This window comes from Pezoporus flaviventris, unplaced genomic scaffold, assembly GCF_033815535.1.
Source record: "Pezoporus flaviventris isolate CSIRO_AGI_PZ_B2104156 unplaced genomic scaffold, CSIRO_AGI_Pfla_v1 ptg000093l, whole genome shotgun sequence".
NCBI classification, from domain to species: Eukaryota; Metazoa; Chordata; class Aves; order Psittaciformes; family Psittacidae; genus Pezoporus; species Pezoporus flaviventris.
The window spans coordinates 214,937-238,250 of record NW_026892641.1 but is presented as its reverse complement, the minus strand read 5'-3'; the positions used below and the strand labels follow the sequence as shown (position 1 = coordinate 238,250).

The 23,314-nt window shown below is 46.7% G+C and overlaps 1 protein-coding gene across 4 annotated transcripts in view; it reads right to left on the bottom strand.

Annotated features, from left to right (window-relative positions):
- The window catches only part of FLI1 (Fli-1 proto-oncogene, ETS transcription factor), a 79,279-nt gene extending 61,629 nt beyond the window's left edge, over positions 1–17,650 (bottom strand). Inside the window, exons 1-2 of one of the 4 annotated variants that reach the window (XM_061476114.1) lie at positions 17,170–17,650; positions 15,195–15,303 (exon numbers count right to left, since the gene is read on the bottom strand). In XM_061476114.1, the coding sequence (XP_061332098.1) occupies positions 15,195–15,260 (66 nt within the window). In that variant the 5' untranslated portion in view covers positions 15,261–15,303; positions 17,170–17,650. Of the gene's footprint in view, positions 1–5,318; positions 5,551–6,774; positions 6,925–15,194; positions 15,304–17,169 lie in introns of those variants that run through there. The other 3 variants (XM_061476115.1, XM_061476117.1, XM_061476116.1) reach the window with 3 other exon arrangements.
- Positions 17,651–23,314: the final 5,664 nt, after the last annotated feature.

The following is a 23,314-nucleotide window of genomic DNA, read 5'->3' as shown; positions in this document are numbered from 1 at the left end:
CCCACATTCACGCACGCTCTAGTACTCAAGCCGTGCTTCTGCAACATGAGGTGTGCAGCAAAGCCACAGATATCTGAACATCTGAAGTTAAGGCTCCCTTGGCTCCTTTAATTTTGCTTGCACTGAGATGGGACATGGGGTCTTTAAGTGTTCAAGTAAACGCAAGCAGAATGAGAAAGTTTTGTTTGTCCAATGCAGCTTATGAGGTGCTGCAGAAGAACTTCGCTTGCAGATGTTTTACTGGGAGTAAAAGCATGGAAGATGCTCGGTGCTGGGAGGTTGTACGTTCATAATCTGCTTTCATACCTCATTCTAAGCCTGGTGCTCTGAGATGTGAACTGAAATGAGGAGGAAAGCCTTCTCTAAGAACAGAGAGACCTGAAGAAAATAAAGTCTGCTTCCTGCAAAAACTGCTATAAATGCCCTTCCCCCAGCATATCTCACCTTATCAGCCTGTCATCTAAGACCTCACCTCGAGGTGCAACCTTCCCCTTTGCTTCTCTCGCTTTCTGTCCCTTTCCCATAATACCCCAGTGAATACCACCCTTGCATACCAGAACTCCAACAAAACTCTCCTTAGAAGAAATGCTCCAAGCAGTGACAAAGGAGGATCACAAAATTTAGATAAATAACTAAAATAAAAGCATGAAATCCTCAAGACATGCACGCTACTACTTAAAGTGACCACATCCTGTTAGGGTAAAATCCACAGTGGTGGGGAGAAACTATATACAAGACTCTCAGCACCTCTGTAAAGGCTCTGAGTGAAACCCCAAGTGCCTAAAAGCTAAGCAGTTGTGCTGTTCTGTTGTAGGTTTGCTTCAGATAAACCTGTCTTCCCTTAGCAGGAATAATTCCATCACAGAGCAGCAGAGCTACTCAGGCTCTGAAGAGACTCTCCCAGTGGTTTACTTGCAAATAGGAGTTAGTACAAACACCTTAAGTCGACAGCACGCAGCACATGATTGTAAGTTCATACTAAGGCAAAAGGCACATGTGGTCATACAGATTTCACAGGGAAAATGATGTAGCTTTATAAAAATATCCCAGTTACAAACATTTCCAATGGGGTTTTGCTGTTGTCCATTAGAAAGCTGTAATGCAATACAAATGCCATCTGACTAGGGACTAGGGTATGAGGGAATATTGTCATTTATCCCTTGGATGGTTCAGATGGTTCTGTTCAAAATGGCTGTTGAGGGACAGCAACAGGGAAAATCTCCAGTCAGCAAAGGTCTCTGCAAACTTAGTTTATAGGTAGGGGTTTTTCATTCTAGAGATGAAGAATCTTGCCCTCGAGGTCAATGCTTTTGTGCCAGGAAAGGCCACCTCTACAGGGCCAAAGGCAGGGCAGTTTAAAAATGGCAAAACAGAGACTTCAACTTGCTCAGAAAGGAAGCGTGTTCTTAGATCAAGATCTTGATGGCCAAGTTTCAGGCCCAGAGGCGAACGCCCACAGTTCACAACTGACAAGAAACAGTGATTGCAAGAGAACCCTACCCCACCCTTTGCTATAGCAACACCAACACACAAGTTGTCTTCTCATGGAAGGAGACAAGCATGGTTGTCATCTCCTTGAGTAATGCAAAATGTTCATTGAATGCCCTTCAGATGGTCTCTCTCTTATGTCCAGAACATAAAGACAAACATGTTTGCACAGAATGAAAGCAGCAGTTACACAAAATGTGGCTTTTTAATTAACAGACAGGCTTTGGCAAGTATATTTGCTTTAATTATTGTCCACATGTAAAGTGGAACTGAAACAATTAAACAGTTTAAAACCACACCATTTGTTATGGTGAGGAAGTCCGTGCATGGGCATCTTGCTGAGATTAGATGTACCCATTTTTTATTCAATTTAGGGCAATAAAAAACAAACCCTGCAAACACAATATAAATTAAGCCAGAGCAGGATGTTAACCCAAAGAAGATGTGATTTGGAGGCGTGCAATAAAGATGTTACCAGTGATTTCAAATCCATGCAAACACAAGCTGTCATGAGTTTCACTGACTCCCAATCATCTTTTGCAAGCGTTGCTTGCAGAATATGAACTGAAGATGGAAATAAACTAATAAAGATATAGATTTGCTGCACTTCTATTGCCATAAAAGACCTTAGAGCATTGCTCTAGAGGTCACTTTTCAAACCAATCAGTCCACCTCCTGTGCCAGATATTAGAATCATAGCATCAGCTAGGTTCATATTGAACAGGTAGTTTGAAGAGCACAGCAAAACCTGCCTCCCCCTCCTCAGTAAGTGCTCTAACTCCTCTCAGGGTAAATAACTCTTTGTGGAGAAAGAAAAACATGTTCTAGACCTGGTGCATTGGCTCAGCAATATCATATGGGATGCAAGTCAGTGCATGATGGGGTACAATGACCTAGAGTCCAGGCTGATCCCATTACATATGTTTAAACCCATGGAATTCCCTGAGCTATGGGTTAAAAAGCTCTGCAAAAGACTTCAATTCACACTTGCACACGATGTGCACAAAACACATCCACATCTATTCACCGACCAAGCTCTGTTCCTCCAGGACCATACAAGTGTGAGCCCTTAGGACACACATCAACCCTGCAGCGGATGTACCCTTTTACTACTAAGTTACACTGCAGCCGGGCAGGTTTGCAGCTAAATTATTCCATGTAGGCAAAACCAGTTGTTAAGACTCTTTCTGAATGGCCTAAAAAAGAGGAAAGTACAAACTGAATACTGGAGATTGCAAGGCGAAAGGAGAGATTTCTATAGTAGACTGAATTCAGACTCCTGCATCTGCCAAGTGTGCAATTAAATGTCTTTGGCTCAATTAAAACAATTAGTCTGTGGAATAGTTCTGGTACACTTGAGAAAACAATCCCTTGTACTGTTTAAATTGCTCAAGAAGACAACCATCTGGAAGGCAAAACCCTCTCCCATGTCTCTTCTGTGCTACACAGCATTTATGTTCTACACAGAGGGGTACATTGCTGAATTTACAGAGGGAAGCCCTTCTTAACCACTCTGGTAGATTTTATTTGGTCCCTCACTGTGTTCTTGCTCTAGTAATGACAGAGCTTTTGCTGGGTCTTTTCTAGTCACTTACATGCATCTTTCTGCCCTATTTCCCAACATAAACACACAGCTTTGAGACAAATCAATGCCTACCACCTATGGCAGAGCAGACTTAAAGGGACAATTGCTTTTCAATTGCTTTCCTCTGGCTACAGTACAACCTTGCTTTCCTGCATCTTAGAGTTTAGAAAATCTCCCCTGAATGATGGGTTATGGCAGGAGATCAGCATATTCAAAACATTGAAGCATCTCAAGCCACATCCTCTCCCGTTGCCCTTCACCTGAGACAAGCAAGGCAAGGTAGCCTAACCCCTTCCTTTCACTGGTGGACTGCAGCAAATCTGGCTATGTGTGGGTCAGATATAAGGATGGTGAGGCACTGGAACACCCAGAGAAGCTGTGGCTGCCCCATTCCTGGCAGTGTTAAAGCCCAGGTTGGACACAGGGGCTTGGAGCAAGCTGCTCTAGTGGAAGGTGTCCCTGTTTGAGCTTTAGGGTCCCTTCCAACCCAAATTGTTTGTGATTCTATGATGAGAAATATTAGATAATCCTGAGGAACGTTGATCTAAGTGAAAATGATACAGAAAATGATAGGACATGGGGACCTGCGGCAGCTTGCTGACGATGCTGGAATTGCTCAGCACCCAGAAGGAGACTGATGTATCTGGACCCCATCTCTCTTAGTTTAAAGAACCAAAGTATTTCTGGACTAGAAGTGACCTGGGATGTGGCCGAGTTCCTCCTTTCACCACAGCCTCCCCAACGTGACTATAGGCCTGGCTGCAGAGTGTCGCAGTTCCTCATCTCCAAACCAGAGGGGCTGAGAAGGAAGCAATAATACTTTGCAGCATGGGGAGAGAAGGAGCACCCAGTAGGCACCGTGAGCTACATGGGTCGTGGCAATACTTCAGCACCTTTCCGAGGGTGGTGTGGGGGGCCCATGGCCTGTGCAGCAAAGCAAGTCCATGTGTGCACCGCGGCACACGTACAGATGGGAGATTTCTGCACTTTCACTGCACAGTATTTCGGGCTCCACAAATCAAAGAAGGTTGTGGTGCTCTGAATGTATCGTGAATGAGGCCCAGGTTCCTTTTGGTACAGATCTAAGGAGGTGGCGGGGGAAACATGTCTTACTCCTGCCGTACCTCCCGAAGTCTATGCTTTCAACACTCCTGCTTTCTCTCCTCCTTTCTGACATCCACCTTTTCATTCCCTCTTGTTTCCCTCTCTTCATTCTCTCTTCCTGCCCACCTCCTTCCCTCCCCCTTCTTTTGAGACCCTTCCAAGCAGTGCACTTGTCACAAGCTGCAACCTAAGGGAGAAAGTTTCAGTTCCTGTCAGTTTGCAGCTTCTTTCTCACCAGGTCAGCAAAAAACAACATGAAAAAGAAAGACCAAAACAGCAAAAAATAGACTGGTTTTAAGAAGAGCTCAACACCCCACCCAGGCAATAGGCATCTTTCGAAATCCTCCAACCCAAACACACCCACAGCGTCTCTCCCTTCAAGGCTCTTCTGTTCAAGCTGCTCGTGTACGGCAGCGCTCGCTCAAGAAGAGCCCGTAAGAAGTGCACAAGGGTCCCCCCTCCCTCCAGGGCAAGAAAGCCAGCCCCCTGCTGCCTGGGCTTTGAGTAACACCGCCGGCCACCTCCAGGGGCTTGGGAAAGGCTTGGTTTATCTTCGCAGAGGCTGAAGGACCGGCCGGTTGGATGGGGGGAGAAAAGGGGGAACCGCTCTCCAAGTCCCAGCAGCGTCCTCGGTTGCTCAAGGCCACCAGAGGCTGGTTATGTTCGTGGGTTTTTGCCACACTCTTGGCTTCCCCTTCCCCCTGTCTGGCCCCAAGCTAGCCAGGGGGATGTTTCACCCCAAACCACCCCCGGCCCTCGCTTTCTCCCCCCAGAAAGCTCCCGGAGGAAGCCCACGGGCGACCCCCAGAACCAGCGGCGCATTCCGAGCAGGGCCGGGCAAGGAAACCCGAGCCGGGGGCACACATCTGGGGCCAGCTCGTTGCTTCCCCCCCCCCCCCCGCAGCCCCAGGGCAGGAGCTGTCAGTGCCTTTCCGCCGCAGCCCGCCGCGCCAGGCGGGGCCCCGGGGCCGCCCCGACGGCTCCCTGCCGGCTGCGGAGCCCCTCGAGCACCGGGGAGGCGAAGGGGAGAGCCCCGATGCGCTGCGGCGGAGCGGGAGGAGGATGAGAGCGGACGGACGGAGCCAGACCCCAACCCTCGCTGCCTTTCCCAGCGCCCCCAAGCCCCTCTTGCCCCCTTTACCTTAATAGTGCCGTCCATCTAGAATAACTTCCAGCCGGGACCAGCAATATTCCACACATTGACCCGGTTTAGCCTGCAACCGAAGCCTCCTGAAGTTTGTGTGATCCTTCTCTGTCCCTTCGCTTTCCTCCCTGCCCTTGCAGCGGGTCTGCGTCTCTCCCCTCTCCTCCTCTCCCTCCCTCCCTCCCCGTCTCTCTCTTTTTTTAACTTTGGTTGTTGCAGCAGAGCAGAGCGAAAAAGAGACAGTTAACCGGATGAACCGTTTTTTTCTGCTAATTTTGGGAAGTGAAGTCACTCGAGGAGGAAACTTTCGTCTCTCCGCTGGTCCTGCCTTCTCGATGAAAAAAGACATATATTTTACATACAGGATATTTGCTCCATTTAGATAAGAAGGGGCAGAACAATAGCTACCTCTGGCAGCTCTTGTTTGTCCAAGCCCTTGCCTCGCACCCCAGCGCCGTGTGTCATCCCACAGTTTAGTTTAACAGAGCTTTTGCGATATTATTTTGTCTTCTCTTGGCTGGAGCAGCTTTAAGCCTGACTCACTGAATTTCCGTCTCTTCCCACAGATTTTTTCATTAATGCGTTTTCCAGTCACAGGCAAAAAGGAAAGGGAGAAAACCGTAAATACAAGTCGGTGGCGGCAGGCAGATGGGGGGGAAATATAGAGCGTGGGGATTAAAACACGTTTAGAACGCAACTTCTGCCCCTCTGCTTCTCGCCTCCCATCAAGGAGAGTGAGGCGAGGGTCCGGTCCCTCTCCAGTGCGAGAGTGCCATTAAACACAGGCTGGAAACGGGGCTGCGGAGGTTCTTCCCCACTTTCAGCCCTTCCTTTCCTTCCCAGCATCCCTGGGATACGGGGCTCCGAAGCAGAGGATGCCCATCCATTTCACTGCATTTACTAGGAGCACTTTCTCCACCATTCTCTCCCAGTCCCAGTTTCCCACTAAGCTGTTAAAACCCCACTCAGGGAAAACCAAACCAAACCAAAACACTTTATAAGCCAAAAATGAACCAAATTGACAATAATTGTCAGAGCAGCTGAGCTGGCCGTTCCCGGACACCTTGGCAAAACGGGCACTACAAAACCCCAACCTTTAAATCTCATTTTAGACCCGGCTTGCCCCTGACGTCCAATTCTCTCTATTTCGTTCAAACGGGAGCGGTCAGCTGAAAATAAACGCTTTTCCCTCCCTTTTTTTTCCGGGAAAAACTGAACCCGTCCAAAGGACCCGAGGGAAAGGGACACCACCGGCTCACCCCCCCCACCCCCCCTTGCAAAACCAGCAGCGGAACACATCATGCAACACTCCTTCATCCCCACTTCTGCAAACTGCTGCAGCCGCAGGAGAAGAGCAAAGAGAGGGGGGGGATGAAAACAAGGGAGGGTGAATCCAAGAAAGGAGGATGCTCCCGCACATCGGATCTCTTTGGGGGGGGGGGGTATGGATTACCTTGTCCAGTGCCAGTTGTGTCCAGTCTTTTTGATTCCCCCCCCGTCTTTAGTCCAACCACGGGGAGGGGAGGGGGAGGGTGGGTGTCAGAGTGCTATCCAAAGTTATTCTCACCCGCCCCTTCCAAAAGGGAAATGCAATAATGCCACTAGTGTTCCTACCCGGCTGCGGCAGAGATGCCTTATATTAATACTTTATTTCTCCAAGACGGAGGCTGGCAGGAGAGAGCTGTGGGTCCCCCCTTGCCCCTCCCTCCCCTCCCTCCCTCGAAATTAGCCTCATCAATTCAGCTACAATTTGGGAGTTCAGATGCAGACACGGGACTGAACGTGACCAGACCTGGAGGTTTTGGCTCGCTGCTTGCCAGCGATTGAGGCCGTCTGCAGGCGGGAGGTGAAGCGGGGGGAGCGGAGGGGACAGCCCGTCCCCCCCGCCTCTTGTCTGCTTTACAATCCCGGGGTCTCCCCGGAGAGCAGCACATCTGGATGCTGCTAGCGGGGTCAGGTCCCCCCTTGCCTAGGGCCACAAGAACTGGAGTTCAATTAAAAGAAATCACGGTTAACCCTTTGCTTCCCTCATTACTCTGTCTTTTTCCCTGCTCTCTGCCACCACCACCACCCCCCCCCGCCCCCAAATACTCCCCCCTCCAGCGTTACCGCATGGCAGGCTGCGGCAGCCAGAAAAGCGAGAGGTTAAAGGGAAGAGTGAAACGCATCCTTTCAAAACCCGAATGGTTTCCTCTTTAGACAACACTACCAGCCCCCTCCCAAAAAAACGGGTGAGGGAGAGGACAGGCTGAGGAGCTTAACCGCGAGAGGAAGGGGAAAAAAACATACCCTGGAAGGAGCCCGTGCCCCGGGCAGGGATGCCCTGTGCTCTCCAGGATGTCAAACACACACCCACATCCCTATCCCGCCTACAGACATGCGGGGAACCCAACCCTGGATTTTAGTGCCAGGCGGGCACCGCGAACCCAGGGGCTTATTTGGGATGCCTGAGGGGTGACCCTTTTGAGGTCACCGGTTAGAGCGGGTCCGTCAGGGCTGCGCCGCGCTTTACCTCCAGTGTTTGGTCTAAAATAAGACCCGCGACAAGTCCAAGAGCTAAGGTAACGAGCCAGATTTTTAAACATACTAATAGACAAGCGAAACAATCTATTCCCCCCCCCCCCCAATAACGCAACGATAGAACCTTTGCTTCACCTAAACCCTAAAATAACACCCTTAAAGTTATCTCAAACTGCTTGGGAAAGCTGGAATATTCATAACCCTCGTGTGCCAAGCTCTGAATCATCCCAGGTGATTGCTCAGCCTTTGGGTTTAACTGTTTTGAGAGGGAGGCAGCGGTGATGGGCAAGGGAAGCGAAGCCACCGCCGGGCACGATGCTGCTCGTCGTGCTCAGGTTTTAACCCGATGCTGGGGTTTTGGATGCATTATGTATATACAGCGCCGGAATTACGATCTCTTTAATGTGGTTACCACCAGACATCTGGAAAATCATTTGATCTTGGCAACCACGGAAGATTTCAAATGCTTCCATTGGGACAAGCTGGTAGAAATCAGTTACTCCTCCGCTATTTTCATTATTTCTTTTTTCACTCCGCTTATGAATGAGACGAGATTCACCAGCCACGTTTTTAATCAGTTCGATCTTGAGCTCAAGCGCTTGGCATGTCCCCACCTCCTCTCTTCGTCCTTGCAGTTACACCGGCTGCAGCCTCGCACGGAGAAGCCGAAACCGACGTTTTTGGCGTGATCCGATTGAAATCAATAAGGACACACCGCGGGGGTAGGGGGGATATGGCCAGTGACTGTTTCACGTCCAGCATCAAAGCAGTTAACCCTTTAGCGCAGTTCAGTGCCAGTATTTAGCGGGACTACACAACCTCAAACAGGGATGTTCTGCCTGTAATTCACACGGGATTAGCGGTCATCGCTTCGTAATTAAAACCGTGTAGTTATTCTATAGGAATAAAGGTAATGAAAACCTTCCCAGGCCGTGGTTGTCACGTTAGAAATCCTCATTTCGGAGGCTGGGAAAGGGAGCCGGCTTTTTTCCCTCTCTATCACCTGAAGAGCATCACCTGAGCTCTCGTTAGCGCCCAGGGACTGCCGCTTTGAACCGAGGCGGAGGAACCCCAGATCCAGCCCCGCGCCTTGATTTTGTCCCTAGAAAGTACCTTTTTCTTTAACTCTATCTACGTAGTTACGCACCTCCTGCTAGGCAGGTATAGTGCGTGTGTATACTATAACCCTATAAATTCTATCCTATATAAAACTATTGACCATATTTACCCTCATTCTTTGCCCTTTTTAGGCCGGGGTCTGTTCTGCTCCAGACTTCACTGGAGGGAAAAATCTCCACCAGCTTCAGCAAACGTTTAAGTTTTCCGGGGCTGAGTTTCCCCTGGCACCGGCTCCGTTGCAGAATGAAAAGCGCGACGTGGTTTGTTTGTTTTCGAAACCCACATTCTTCCAAGAAAAAAAGCCCAAACTCCAGCCCTGGGATTTGATCCCGAGAAACAAATGCCGATTCTCAACTAAACTCGTTGGGCAAACCTCTTCTTCCCAGTGACAAAAGGAAATCGGTTGAGTTTTCCAGCCCCACAGCTGCAGGATCGGGTCTATCCCACCTCTGGGTCTACAAGAACAGCCCCGTTTGGGAACTTGAAGCCGGGAAGTTATTCCCTGCTAATCGATCCTAAGTAAAACATAACGTCTTAAGAGTGGGGTGGAGAAGATGCAGTAGCTTTGAAGCTGCATCGCAATTAGGCGAGCGGTAGGGTGAGCAGTGTGCTGGCCGCTTTTATTTGGGCTCCATGTCCCTTTCCTCCCCGCTCCAGCAATTACTGGAAAACTAAGGCACATCCCCCCCCCAGCATCCCGCAGGCCGAGCAAACAGACTGCAGCGCACAAGCTCCAAACGTCTGGCCCCTCGCTTGAGGCCATAATTAATTTGAGATTTATTTTTATTGGAGAACCCAGGCTCGTCTGACCTTAGCCAAACAAGACTCCAGCTAGACCCTTGATGCGCTTGAATGGAACGGAATATTTCTCCCTAACTTCTCTTCAGGCGGCCGTGCCTGCTTTGAATTTGTTCCTCAGACTTCAGATACTTGGAGATTTGCAGGAAAGATTTAAAACATCATCCCCTCGCCCTCTCCCCCCTTTAGCATCACTTTCTTTTTAATTCCTTTTCTGCTCCCCTTTCCCTCCACACCTCCTCTCTTTCCAAACACAGGAAAGGCCGGGATACAAAATTCCCTGGACCCAGCATGTTGGTGGGGGGTGTTTTTCTATCAACTGTGGGAGAACGGAGCCATTCGAAGGTCGCGGAGCTAGGGAGGGGGGTGGTTGCTCGAATCACTGTAACGACCTTGCCTCTTGTGCCCGAAAGCCTGGTTTCTTTTACAAAGCTCCAGACTGCATTTTCAGGGGATAAACGGCGTTTCTTCCACGTTCTCTACCCAAATTCAAACCGTGTCTTGAAGGTAAAGCAGGGAAGAAACAACGCCAGCTTTTCCCTGGGCTTCAGCACGGGGAGGAAGTCCAGGATTCACAGGACAATGGGAAATGGGAAGGGATTTTTTCCTGTATAAAATACAGATAGGTGCCAGCAAGAGCTGAGCCCAAATTGTCGCAAGGTGTCAATCAATGGCTCGCTGAAGTCTGACAATTTAGTGGCTTTCCCCACCTTCTCTGGGTCTTGTCTTTCCCGCCTGGGCGGGAGGAAGCGAAGTTCTGCCGGACGCCAGGAATGGGGGAGAAGTAATAGTACTAGTACTAAAAGAGAGGCAGAAACGGGTAACGCGCTAGAGGATGCTCTCAGTAGGACCACCACTACCTGAGCTGCGGGTTAAAAACACCCTGAAAGGTCTGCTTTCCCCTCTGCTGCCGGGTTAAAGCTGCTCTCAAGAGCGCTTTGGAGGTTCCTGGCCCAGCGGCATTCCCGGAATCCACGCATCCCTGAGCACCTGCGGGATGAGCCGGCCCCATGCAGCGACTTCCCCTGGGGAGATTCCCCAGGCACTACCTCCACTACCAGGTCTCTGTTGCAAAAGCCAGTGATATTAAACGGGATGTTCTGTCCTTGTAAGCTGCCTCCGAGCAGCCTCTTGCTGCTGCTGGACAGATATCGTGTCCGTGTTTGTCTGCAGCTTTCTTATTGCCTGCTCCAGGAAAAATCTCCCTGTTTTGTTCCTAAAAGATACACACACACCCCCTCTTTAGGGCTTCTGTAAACTTTCCAGGCAGGGTGAAAGCAAGAACAACCCAAATATTGTTTCCAGCCACCCAGGCTATTTTGCCTCCATGAATATGCCTCTTTATACACTACCACAAACGTTAGGGCTGCATGAAATCCATTTCTAAAGCGAGCAGACCCGCACTTGCACCGAGGTTCCTTCCCGGAGCAAAGCCCATCCCTGTGCCCTTTCAGAGCTCTGGGCTGCAGCCCCTCATGAAGATGATTTGTGGGTGCTCCCGGCTCCCACGGCAGGGGACCCACCGGTCCCGGGACGCTTCGCAGAGCTTCAGGCTCTGTTGTGGGTCCAACCGGGGAACCGAAAGCAGAAGCAGTGACTTTTCTATCCCTCCCTTCCTCGCATAGAGAGCAGATAAGTGTTAGGATGCTGCCGAAGGGCATAAGAAAAGCGCGGGTCAATAACACCTCCCCACTAAAAAAAATTACTTTTGCACCGCCTTTACACACAGATTAAACCACAAACTGGCAGTGCAGAAGGGAGCAGAGACGTCTGCGGCCCGGAGGAGCTTGTGGCAATGGTAATAATTAAAAAGTCAGTATTCGGAGGTCATGTTGCTTTGCTTACAGCCCTAATTCTTTCCATATCCCTCCAGACAGGATTCCAGCGCTGTCTTTTAGAATTTAATTTCCCAATTATATTACATGTCTCATTCTGTACAGTCAAATACGAGTGTTTAGATGAGATTAGCACCCTCTGATAGACTGTGAATTAATAAGTACTTGCAGACCAGCAGGTCCATAGTGGTCTGAGTAATAGAGATACTTCATCAGTCACATAGAACAAACCAGTGTGAATCAAAATGCCTTCTTCTACATTTATGATTTCTACCTCTCCATCATATTCAGGTCCACAGGAGAAGTGTGTATGGAGAGAAGACAGAGTGCTCCTGTCACGACCTTATACAGTGTGCTAGATACGGATCCACGCGTCCTATGTGGTTGTGATGTAAATCAAGGTTACAACACAAGAAGCTGAACTTGCCCAGTATGACTCAACATAAGTCACCCTTGATCAAACAAACCATACTAAAACTGAAATCCTCCTCTTCCTCCTCCAGCCACCAAGTCCCTCCCCTCTCTTCTGCATTTTGAGCCATGGCAAGAAAACCAGGGTGGCCTGGAGGTGGCCATAGGCTATTTTGTACCGCAGAGCTGCAATAGTGAGTTTGCTCCTCCTGGGAGCTGCTGGGGAGCACCCTGCCAGCAACCCCCTCCTGATTACAACATACAGAGGCCTTCTCTGTAGAAGGCACAGGATAAACATAAATTTTACATATGTAGTGCGTTTGTTTGAGAGGATTTATACAAGACATTGATCCCAATACTGCTTTTTCTGCTGCAAAGGGGGTAGTGTACACATCATCAGCCGAGAGCCCACGGAAGCAATAAATAAAACACTTCTCCCACAGGACAAGCAAGTAAATTTTGCTGGAGAAGGAATGACATGGAAATAATAATAATAATAAAGACTTGGGAAGAGAGAGCAATTGGAACTCTACCTCCTGCTTTCCAGACTTCTTTGGGAAGTCCACAAAGCTCAGCGTGGGGAAGCAGGAAGGAGAAGGCAGGTGCTTTCTGCATGTGAACAGAGCGTTGTTCTTATACAGCACTTCCATCCATGCTTTAAAGATGGAGAAACAGAGGAACAGAGAGTTGAAGTATCTTGCTCAGGAGCACCAGGCTATCAGGCTTGGATCCGTACCCACATTTCCTAACTAGATCATTAGTCAATCCCACCACTTCTGCAAATAAGCCAATCACCCTCAGAATCTCCCACTTGCCCCTGGATGCGTTTTAAGTCAATGGAAACCATCACCAAACTCAGAGGGGCCAGAGGTTGACCTAACCCGTGCATTTAAGGTTCTAGTTCTCCCAAATTTAACCACATTCTTACTTTGATGCACAGCCTCACTGGTCTGAATGAGCTGCCCAGGTACCCTTTTGCCCCACTGGCACTGAGCTGCCCAACTCAAAACTTTTAGGAGTCAATAGAGATTTCCTTTGTCTCCAGAAGACTTTGAATCAGACTTAAGAGACTGCTGTCAAAATGCTGTGGAGTTTTCTAAGCACAGTGACACTGGTGTGAATGAAGCTTTACAGACAAAACACCAAAGACAAGGTACTTCCCCCCCCAGACAAGGGCAGCTGATGGTGAAGGGTTGTAATAAAAGGCAGAGAGCTTCAAATGACACAGCTCATGTATCCCTCCACCCCTGAAACACTGGATATAAATATAGCCTGAAGGAGTTCTTCCTGGTGGATAAAACACATTCTTATATGAAGAGAACTTTGTCCAAGCACTTTGCCTGCAGGATTGTACTTAATGAGAAGGCTATCCTGACACAGTTATGGACAGACTCACTCAATCCTGCTGGAATGTTTAATTATTTAGGCCTGGATCTTGGTTCCACTTAATTCAAAAGGAATTTTGCTACTAACTGGAGCTGAGGCTGGATCTAGCCTCGCAACAAAAGGCAATGATACCATAATATAGGATGTCAAAGGGCCTTCATCTCTTCATTGTAAACAGAACACATCTCAGATCATTTCCCACATACAGGAACTCCAAAGAGACATTAATGCTAAAGCTGGGCACAGACTGTGTAACATGTTTCTTCACTTGAACTTTGAGTGAGTTTGCTTTCATGAGACTTGAATTTCATTTGCTTTCCACAGAGTTTCTATTCTTCTAGAGTTTGCTCCAAAGCTATACGAATTTAATAAGCAAAATTAAATCACCAGCATTCCCTGAACTATAGTTCTGATGCTGGGGGACATCAACTGCATGTGAAACCTTGACCATTCCTGTTTGGATGGTGTCTCTAAACCAAATCCAGAGAGCTCTGCGAGTTCACCCAATCAGGGAAATCAAGTAATGACACATCACCTGGGAATCATCCCACCGAGCTGGCATTTCCAATACAAAACTGCCCGCAGAATGAGCCACACACAGAAATCAATCAATAAATCACTTCCAATAAGGTGTGAGTACATGAAAATCACAATTGGTGCATGGAACGTTGACTAACAAGAGGGACAGAAAAAGAGGCTAAATTCCTGTAATGAATTATTCATACAAATTATCCACCCAGCTCTAGTTAACACCCTTCTGTGTTTCTTCAGCCTTCTTCAGGGAGAGAAGAGGCTTGTGTTTTAGATTTTCCCTAAGTGCTGTTGCATGCAGGGTTTGCCTTAAACGTGTAACACAGATGTCTCAGGCTTGGTTTATTTACATTCTTGGGAACTGTTGTGGAAAAAACCCTATATGATGTCAAATATAATATAGTACTCGACTGAGTTATAAAGGGACCAGGCTGTGCCAAGGCTTGTTTCAATCTGATGAAAAGAAAGAGGCAGAAGTGGCCCCTCAAAATACATTCTAAGAACCCTTTTGTTTTTTACTGCAAAAAAAAAAAAAAAAAGGATATGCAAACAACTGTCTAGAGTGTAAGGTCTGGCACCAGTCAGTATCAGTAAACCCAACCAAAGTCAGTTTGCCTACTAAATTGTATGGAAGCATTACTCAAGGAAAACCGTAAGTCACACTGTCAAAGAAATCTCAGTATTACATAGCATTGCCTGGTGCAACAATCTGCAGTAACTGAAAGAGATGTTTTGGTTTGAATCATTAAATATTTTCCCCCTCTAAATCCATCCTGAAATGGACCTCTCAAAAGAGACATATCATCTTGCATGTTGGATTCAGTCGCTGGCGCAGCAGAGAAGTAGAAGGCTATTAAATGAAATTTAGCTCTGGTTCAAGACTAAATGGTATCTGAGAAATTGGAAGCCAATGTAACAAACCACTAGGATATAACACTAGTAGCGCAGCGCCACTCTGATATTGGTTTCAGAGCAACAAACCACCACTGTAATGCAATGCAATGCAAAACACCCTCACTATAACAGGATTTATACTATAACCGATCGAACCAAGCATCAATGCATTATAAAAGACAAAGCCACTTCAACACAGCATTGGTCCCTGATGATACAACTTTTGACTCAACCCCACATAGACTGATAACTGTGATACTGGAGACTCCAACCCCTCTCCCACCAAAGGCAGAGAGAGATTCTTTTCCCCTGCTAAGTCAGGATTTTCAAGTAATACAAATCACTGTAAACTCGGGAAGATTGGAATTTTTGACATTACCTGTTTAAAGATGCTGTCATGTCTTACCTTGACGTAAGACGAAGTGTCTGGTACAGTCTGAAACATCCTTACTTGTTTAATAGAGAGATTTAAGGGTCCTAAAATTGACCTGAAATTAAAAAAAGAATAAAAAGTTATATACAAGTAATGAAACAAAGCATTGCTATAAAAGTAACATTAGGAATAAAACTTAAAAAGAAGTGATCAAGCATTTAAATGTACCTTTGAAAGGACGCTGAAAAACGTCCACCACAGTAACTACAAGTCGAGCAGCAGACAGGAGTTGATGAAGTGAGGTTTTATTTCTCTGCTTTAACAGCAGTCCGGTTTTGCTTTTGGATTCCCCCACCCGGGAAAAAGAGCCTTCTTCACCAGAGCAGGTGGAAACGTTTGACATTTGATTAACTGAATTTCTTAGCCAACAATTAAAAGCCAGCTGAAATACTCATGTTTTCATGTCGAGCCTAGTTAACCCTATTGACTTGTAGCCAAGGGTTTCACTTGGCTAAATGAAGGGCAGTTGCCTTTCCTGACTCATTGAAACCATTCCGAGCCATTAACCTGCCGGCCTCTATTGATTTAAAGAACCTTTCTCACCAATAATAATTAAACTATAAGTAAATACAAAGTTTTAAGAATAGCGAACGGAAGTTTCATTCCAAACAGCAATACCCCCCTCCCCAGGGTTGTCACTCTCAGCCCCTCTATTTCGGATGCTCAGTCAAACATCGCGGTGCTTTATCTCAGGCTCCCATTAAGGCAATACATCTGTTTTTCTGTACTTCTAAGACTTGATGATCTCCTGATGAACAGGGTTTTTTTTTTTGCCTCTCTTCCCCCCCTCCCCGAGTCATCACTACAGAGATGCCGAGATTAACAACGATCGTGGAAAATGGAATGGTGTGTGGGAAAAATAGATCTGCAGTCACTAAAATAAGCGACGAGGGGTTCTTTTTCCCTACACGTTGCCCTCAGGATCCTTAGTCCCATTGGAAAGCACCACAAAGCAATTAACTTACTTTAGTTAGTGCATCGTTAAGAAGAACGACCACACTACACACCCCTCCATATATACACACACACAACCCCTTAGCAGGGAGCTCCTAAGTGCTGCTGTTCTGCTAGTCCTCCGGGTGGGATGGAAAAAGAGGCTTCATCAGAATTTACTATAAGACAATTACACTACACAATTAGAAATGCGCCTGCTGAGTTGGGCACAAGTGGTCAGTACGTGTGGCAGTGATTCTAACTCTGCACCTAGTTTCTCAGCATCTAATACAACCCAGCCACTGCTGGGGAATCCCGGAGCAACCTTCGTTCGATTAATGAAGAAATCCTAATCCCTGGAGCTGCCACCCCGGCAATAGCGGACACGTCAGTGCCCCCAGAGCTGCGCCCCTGCTTTGCAGCCAAACATCTGATTCAAAACATAGGAAGAAGAGAAAGAAAGCAAAAAACATCCCCCCAGCCCAACAACTCTGGAAAAGCAAAGCTATCTGCACGTAAACCCCCTTTTATTGATTTTTAAAGCATTTATTACGCAGCCAGCTGGCACAAAAGGGCAACCGATTATAAAATCGACAATGTGTTTCTGATAAGTACAATTCTTTCTTCTGTCGTCCTCCCTCCTAACACATTCCAGTTTCTTTTTGCTTCTGAACTTGCAACAGGGGGTGGAGGGGGACGGGGTAATTTTGCTTAGCCAGTAAATTTTCGAGGGTCAAGGATTCACGTATTGGGTTCCCCCGCTCCCCTCTGCACCCCTGATCAGCGCCCCCCCCCCCATCCGCTTACCTCCCTAATTCATATAAATAAATACATCTGCATATTTGGAGCCCGTCTGAAGGAGTCTGCTGTGGATTAGCCGCCAATCGTATCGCCCTGCCAGCATCAGTCGCAATATAAAAGGGCCTCTTAAACTACTTTTAAGATCCGCCTTTCGCTTATTCTTATTACTATTATTTAAATGACTCACCTTTTATACCCTTTCCCCTCAACCAGTGGCAGACCAGTTTGTAAAGATCCAGGTTGAGACTAGGAATAAAACTCCCCACCAGGTCTGGATTACTACCCTGCCGCTGCAGCTTTGCAAAGAGCAGAAGATTAAACTTGGTAGATCCAAAGCAGCGCTGAAGTCAGAATTCCCAGCCCATCCAGACAGGCTGCATCAACCAGGCATTTCCTCAGGGAGCTTCTGTAACGCTCGCAGCTCCAGGACGTGCTTTCCTTTCCCTCTCTTCTATGCCCTCCACTTTTCATTTGATTTCCGTTTTCCCCCTTATCAATATTTCAGCTGCTCCCTCTCATCAATCATGGCTGTATCACATCCTCGCCCAATGAGCCCACCGGGCGTTACTCACGACTTTAAACAACCAAGGGGAAAAAAGGATAAAACTCCCAAATTCACAACTTTCTTAAAAAGAAATGCTGCTGAGGAGTGAAGCTGAAAAGAGACGCTGAGTGGAGCTCAAGTGCTACTTTAAATCCCCTTTTAAAGTAAGGAAGTTTCAAATATCCGTTTTTAAATCATCGTTTCTTACTTTGAGGTTGTTTTTTTTTCCCCGACTCCTACCTTGAAAGCAGTTAACCCATTTCCCCCTGAAGCTGAACTGAGAACACTGCAGAGGAACGGGGCTGGGAAAGTGAGATGAAATCCCCCCGAAACTATTCCCTCTGCTGGATCCAGAATCCAGCATTTCTCTCTCCAGACCCCTTTTAGCCATTTAATAATACCCTCTTAAATAGTAACGCGTTTAGGGAAGGAGAAGAAGAGCATCTTCAGTACAGAGGGATCCCCCCCCGGGTCACGTTTCTGGTACATCTTGTCACCTCGGAAGGGTTCGCAGATGCTATTTTGCACTAACCTGGGGAAGAAACTTCCAGGGATTTCAGTACAACATCAATTCTAAACGTAACCCTCACAAGGGTTACCAAAACTATTTGGAAAATGTCCTTCCACTCTCTATTCTCTTTCCCTCCTTCCCGGCTTTGCCCCAGATTCCAACATATTGAAACATTTTTCTCCTTAATAAGAGGAACATATAAAGTGAAGGGGTGAAAGGGCAACTTGGGAGCCGTGCCTAGAGCTCCGCACACAATTTACTCTCTGGTAGACGAGGCGTTTAGCATTCCTCCCAATTTCCAAGGAAAACAGACCTGTACCCAGTGACCAGGGACCTCGCCAGAGCCGCTTTTTTAATATAGACATTCTTGGGATTCTTCATTATTATTATAATTGTTGTTTGTGGTAAGAGAAACAGTTTCCGAGGCAAGGTAAAGAGGATTTTAGGGAGAAGCTCACTTCCGACGGGAGGAAAAGTCAAAGCGGCAGGAGGTGCCCAGGAGAGAAAGGGAATCGGGAGAAGTACTCATCGGCGTTGTCACTTTTAAGCGTGCTTTTAAGAACTCGCGTGCACCGGGGTTAAAAACGCCGTTTTCAAGCCTTAATCTCGTTATCCTGTGGGGAAGCGAGCAACCCTCTGTGCGCACTCAGAGCCCGGCTGGCCACTGACCGAATCAGATCACGTTTCAAAGTCATTTTTCATTCTTTTCTCACGTTTCCACGTGTGAATTGCACGAACCACGTAGCTGAAGAGGAACCCCGAGGGCTCGCTATTGTGTTAACAAACCCCTTCTTCTCCTAGTTTCGTTGAGGGGCATCTCACAGGCGTTTGCATCTCTCCCCCGTGCTTGTCCTTAACAAACGTACCCACAGTCTCAGCCGGGGACCACTGAGCACACGCACGTAATAAGCTGCGATGAAATAAACTTTAAAGGTCGGCGTTAACAAAAGAGTCGGGATGTAAAAGCACTTATAAGTTCACGGGAAAAGCTCGCCCTGAATCCCGAGCTGGATTTACTACTACCCCTTGTAATCAACCCCCACGGTGGGGCAGAGAAACCCATGTGGCCAGTTGCAGTCATCTTGGGAGCTTTACTAGCCAGAAGAAAATTGCTGGCAAATTGGAAACAGATGCAGCGTTGGAGACACCAAGAAAAATTAAAGTCAACCACCACCACCCCCCCCAACACACACACTGAGTTACAGAAGTTGTGTTTACACAAATACCTCCGATGCAGACATGACATTTCACGTCTCCATCAACAACCCGTAGGTGACTTAGATGTAAGCAACGTCTCAACATCCATCACTGGCAGTGATTTTTTAAAGCTGCCTATGAAATCTCTCCCTCTCACACGCTCCACCTGGCTCCTGGGGCAGCTGCTCCTGCCTTGTGCCTATGCCCCCCTTTAACAGGGTGCTAGCAACACAAACAGTGACTGAAAACCCACAAAGAACTTTATCCAAGGGGCGGGAGGGGGGGGAAACCTGACAAGTGCTCGATTCTCATAAGCCTGTCAGACAATTCCTAGAACAAAGGCAATGGTGGAAAAGCTCCGAGTCCTGCAAAATATGCTCTTTTCATGTTTTCTATTTATTAGATACGTTAAGAGAAAACAGACTCATATGAGTCCCAAATGTAGGCAGAGTATTAAAAGAGGCATGTGTATGCTCCAGCAATTACAGCTGAATTTGATTAAAAACGTCATGAGGACTGCAAAAGCAGGAGTTACCTGATACACTAACCCTGAGGTTGCTTTAGGATGAATTATAACACAATTCATTTTATTTTAATAGGTCGCTATAAGATTAACTGTTTAAGGATGGAGCTGCGCTATAAATGTTTACATCAAACCCGAAATAACCGAGCTTTACTTTCTGCTTGTTTAGAACTAATGTTTATTACGTTTTAAAATTCCTCAACATGTTAATTAGAAATAAGGGGAAAGCACTGGGAAGTCCAAAGGAGTTCCAGTGCTTCACATGTAACCACGCACACACTTCAGTTCCTCTTTCCTAGCAGGAAAATGTGGTGATTTTGAAGTGGCCATCATCATTTCCAGGTGCTATGGGAAAATAGTGACAACAGCTTCTCCTCCTTCTGCTCCTCTCATGCTCTTGGTTCAAAACCCAAAGGCACTTTGTAGCCTGGGGCCATGGTCAGAAGAGAAGCCGAAGCCTGGGGTGATGATTCTGCCCCTGCATCAGCCACCGCAACAGGAGAATGTGTGTGTTTAAGGAGGAGAAACCTTGAAGGTCCGTTTGTGACCTAGAGGCACGTCTCATGGACATGAAGGAGCACAACACACCTTCCCTCTTTCTGTTCCCAAAGCAGGGGCTGTGCCTTTGAACTTGCTTTCGATGGTATAAACGTACCTTGCAGATAGGTCCAAGAGATGGAAGGGAAGATAGCTTCATAAATACCCCCCCTCAAGAAAGAAAGGGTGGAACAAAGACCACGGAGAGTTGTTCATCTGACTTTGCATCTGGTGTACTGCTGGGGAGCCTGGGGATGAGATTAAGAGCCCCTCGGTGGCTGCAGTTCTTGTTTTTCCCTGCGCTGTCTTCAAGCAACCTCTAATACAAGAGGTACTTGTGCATGGCTGGAACTCTGAGGGGCAGTCAGATGGATTACCATTAGTTATAACAGTACCATCTCGCTGCAATGAAAACATGAATTCTATAGGAAATTCCTATTTTTAGAATTTATTTCCATTTCCAAGCGATAAAAAGGGCAAATTTGGGATTTTAGCAGGAAAAGAAATTGCCATCATGTTTTCTTCCAGGTAAATTGATCATCTTAGTCAGAGAAACCAGAAAGACCCAGTTCAGTGCATACAGGCTGTTTCATTTTCACCAGTCAATGTAACTAAAAACACCTTGATAAATTCCATGGAAAATCAGCAAAACACTATAAATATTTTTGGGAGAAAAACCCATTTCAGCTTTGCTAAATCACTCTCTACCGTGAAAACCACCTTTGAAATCGAATCTGTTTCACCCTACTCCAATGTTAATGACGAATGTGATTAATTTATTAAAATAATCATAAATTATTGATAAAATCATTATCACAACACACGAAGAGCTTTTGTTGCAGGGATAAAATGAGGGCATAGGAGGAAAGGAATTGACATCAATAGTTAGTTTCAATATTATTCTTGAAGAAGGAAGGGTCATGGATGCCCCAGGAATTATAAATTCTCCTTAATGGGAACAAGCATCTTTCTGTTGCGCTGAAGCGTCGGGATGTGAGGATGCGTTGCTGTCGGGACTGTTTGTTTTGACTGGTGTTTATTGTGAAGTTAGAGAAAGTGTGGGGGGGTTGCCGTTGGTTTTAAAGACCTGATCATTTACAAAACACTGGCATTTCCACTCCCCGTTGTCTGTAAACATCTGAGGAAACTGTTTACAGCCCATAGGATGCCGTGTAACTTTCCCCTTAAGCCAGCTCTGGTTTGGAGCTGGGCTCGTTTGACCCTCAGTTCATGTGTTAGTTTTCTTACGAGGCTTTGGAGGTATCCTCCTGTGAGTTAGCTTAGGCAGAATCTAAATGTTATAATGAAAGACATTTCCTGACCCAAATACAGTCTGAACAGGCAGAAGGGCAGGAAGGAAAGTTTAGGGCTAGGGTTGCAAGACTTTAGGCCACACAAGAGCATCTTTAGGGGCAGAAATGGGACAGAAATCACTGCAAATCCTTTATGCCATGCAAGCAAGCTCCTACCCTCCTGAGAGCTCCCCGGCAGCCTTTACAGGGAGCCTCCACTCTCCTGGGACTTACTGTAGATGTGGCCTCGGTGATGCCTTTTTTTAACGGGGATTTTTTTGTGTTCCAAAGGTTGGTTTCTTGAAAAGATCTTCGTTTCAGCCACTGGGGATGGTGAAGGAGGTGAGCAGGAGGGAACAGAGCGAGAAGGAAGTTGGCTGCACCAAAAGGCAACATAAACAGCTGAATGCATGGAAAGGATAGGAAAAAACCCCAACCCCGAGGTGAATTAAAGAAAAATAAATGGCTTAAACAGGAGCTTGATGCGATTCCAAGTGTTTTGACATGGAAGCTTGTTTCCCATTCCACTTCTCTGCAGAGAAGGTTTCTCTTCGAATTAGATGAACCATAAAATCAAAAGGAAATTTAGAACAACACTGTAAAATGGTGTTTTACAGCCCTTTGCACTAAAGGCTTTCCCTTGAAGAGCTCCTATACTTCGGGCCTTGTCTACGCACTATCATCAGACAGCTTGGAGTATACCAGTCAAATTAAAGTGCCCGCTCCTCCCAAGCAAGGCTGCAGCCTTTTCGGTCTAAAGGTGCTTTATGCGAGAATAACTATTCCCATATGGAAAGGAGCGATGATTTGGGAAATCTCTCTCTGGTTAATATTATCAAGTGCTTGCTGGGAGCATTTGCTGTATCATGAAATGGCTCCATGTCAGGTCATATCTCTGTTTGCTGTCAGGGCCTCCAGGACATCCCTTCCAGAACAGAGGCAACACAAAGTACTGAGTTCAATAAGCTTTGACCAGTGGTTTATGGGCCAAAGAAATTGCCTGGGACAAGAAGACAGAAATGTTCCCTATGCAAGGAAAGAAGGATGATGGAGCAAGTAAACTGCAGAATAGCTGCATCTAAACGAAAGGCTGTACCAATGGATGAGAAAATAGAACAACAACCAACCAACTGAGAACACTGTTAACTCAGTTAGCTGAATCCATACAAAATAGGTGGTAGTCCAGGCTTCTTCAGGTGATGGCTGCTGGAAATCAATGTCATTGCGGTCTCCCCAAGGCTCTCTTTCTGCTCAGTAACTAAGATACGAAAGGCACGTCATAAGTTACAGGTTTTAAGGTAAAAGGACATGGTTTGCAAAAATTCTCCTGTTTAGAAACAGCTCTCAGAGCATGGAGACTTCACCCAGTTGGGCTTTCAGAGGAAGAGTGTACAACCCTACTTTTTCACCCATAGCCATTCTCAGAGACAGGTTGTCGAGCTGTCTAGAACAATGTGAATTACTGTTCCCTGATAGAACTGGCCCAGATATTTTTGTCTTTGAAATACATTACAGATGAGGCCTACACATTGTTCCAGTTACTATCAAAAACCTTGTCCACATGGGGATAAAAGGTGATTATAAAAATATCCTAGTGACCATGTGAACAGCTACTACCTCGTCCTGTTGGTACTAAGCCACATTGCTCTAGGTGGCATATGAACAAAGACCAGATGATGCTCTGGGCCCCAGAGAGCTTCTAGATTTACACAACACATTATAAACCCT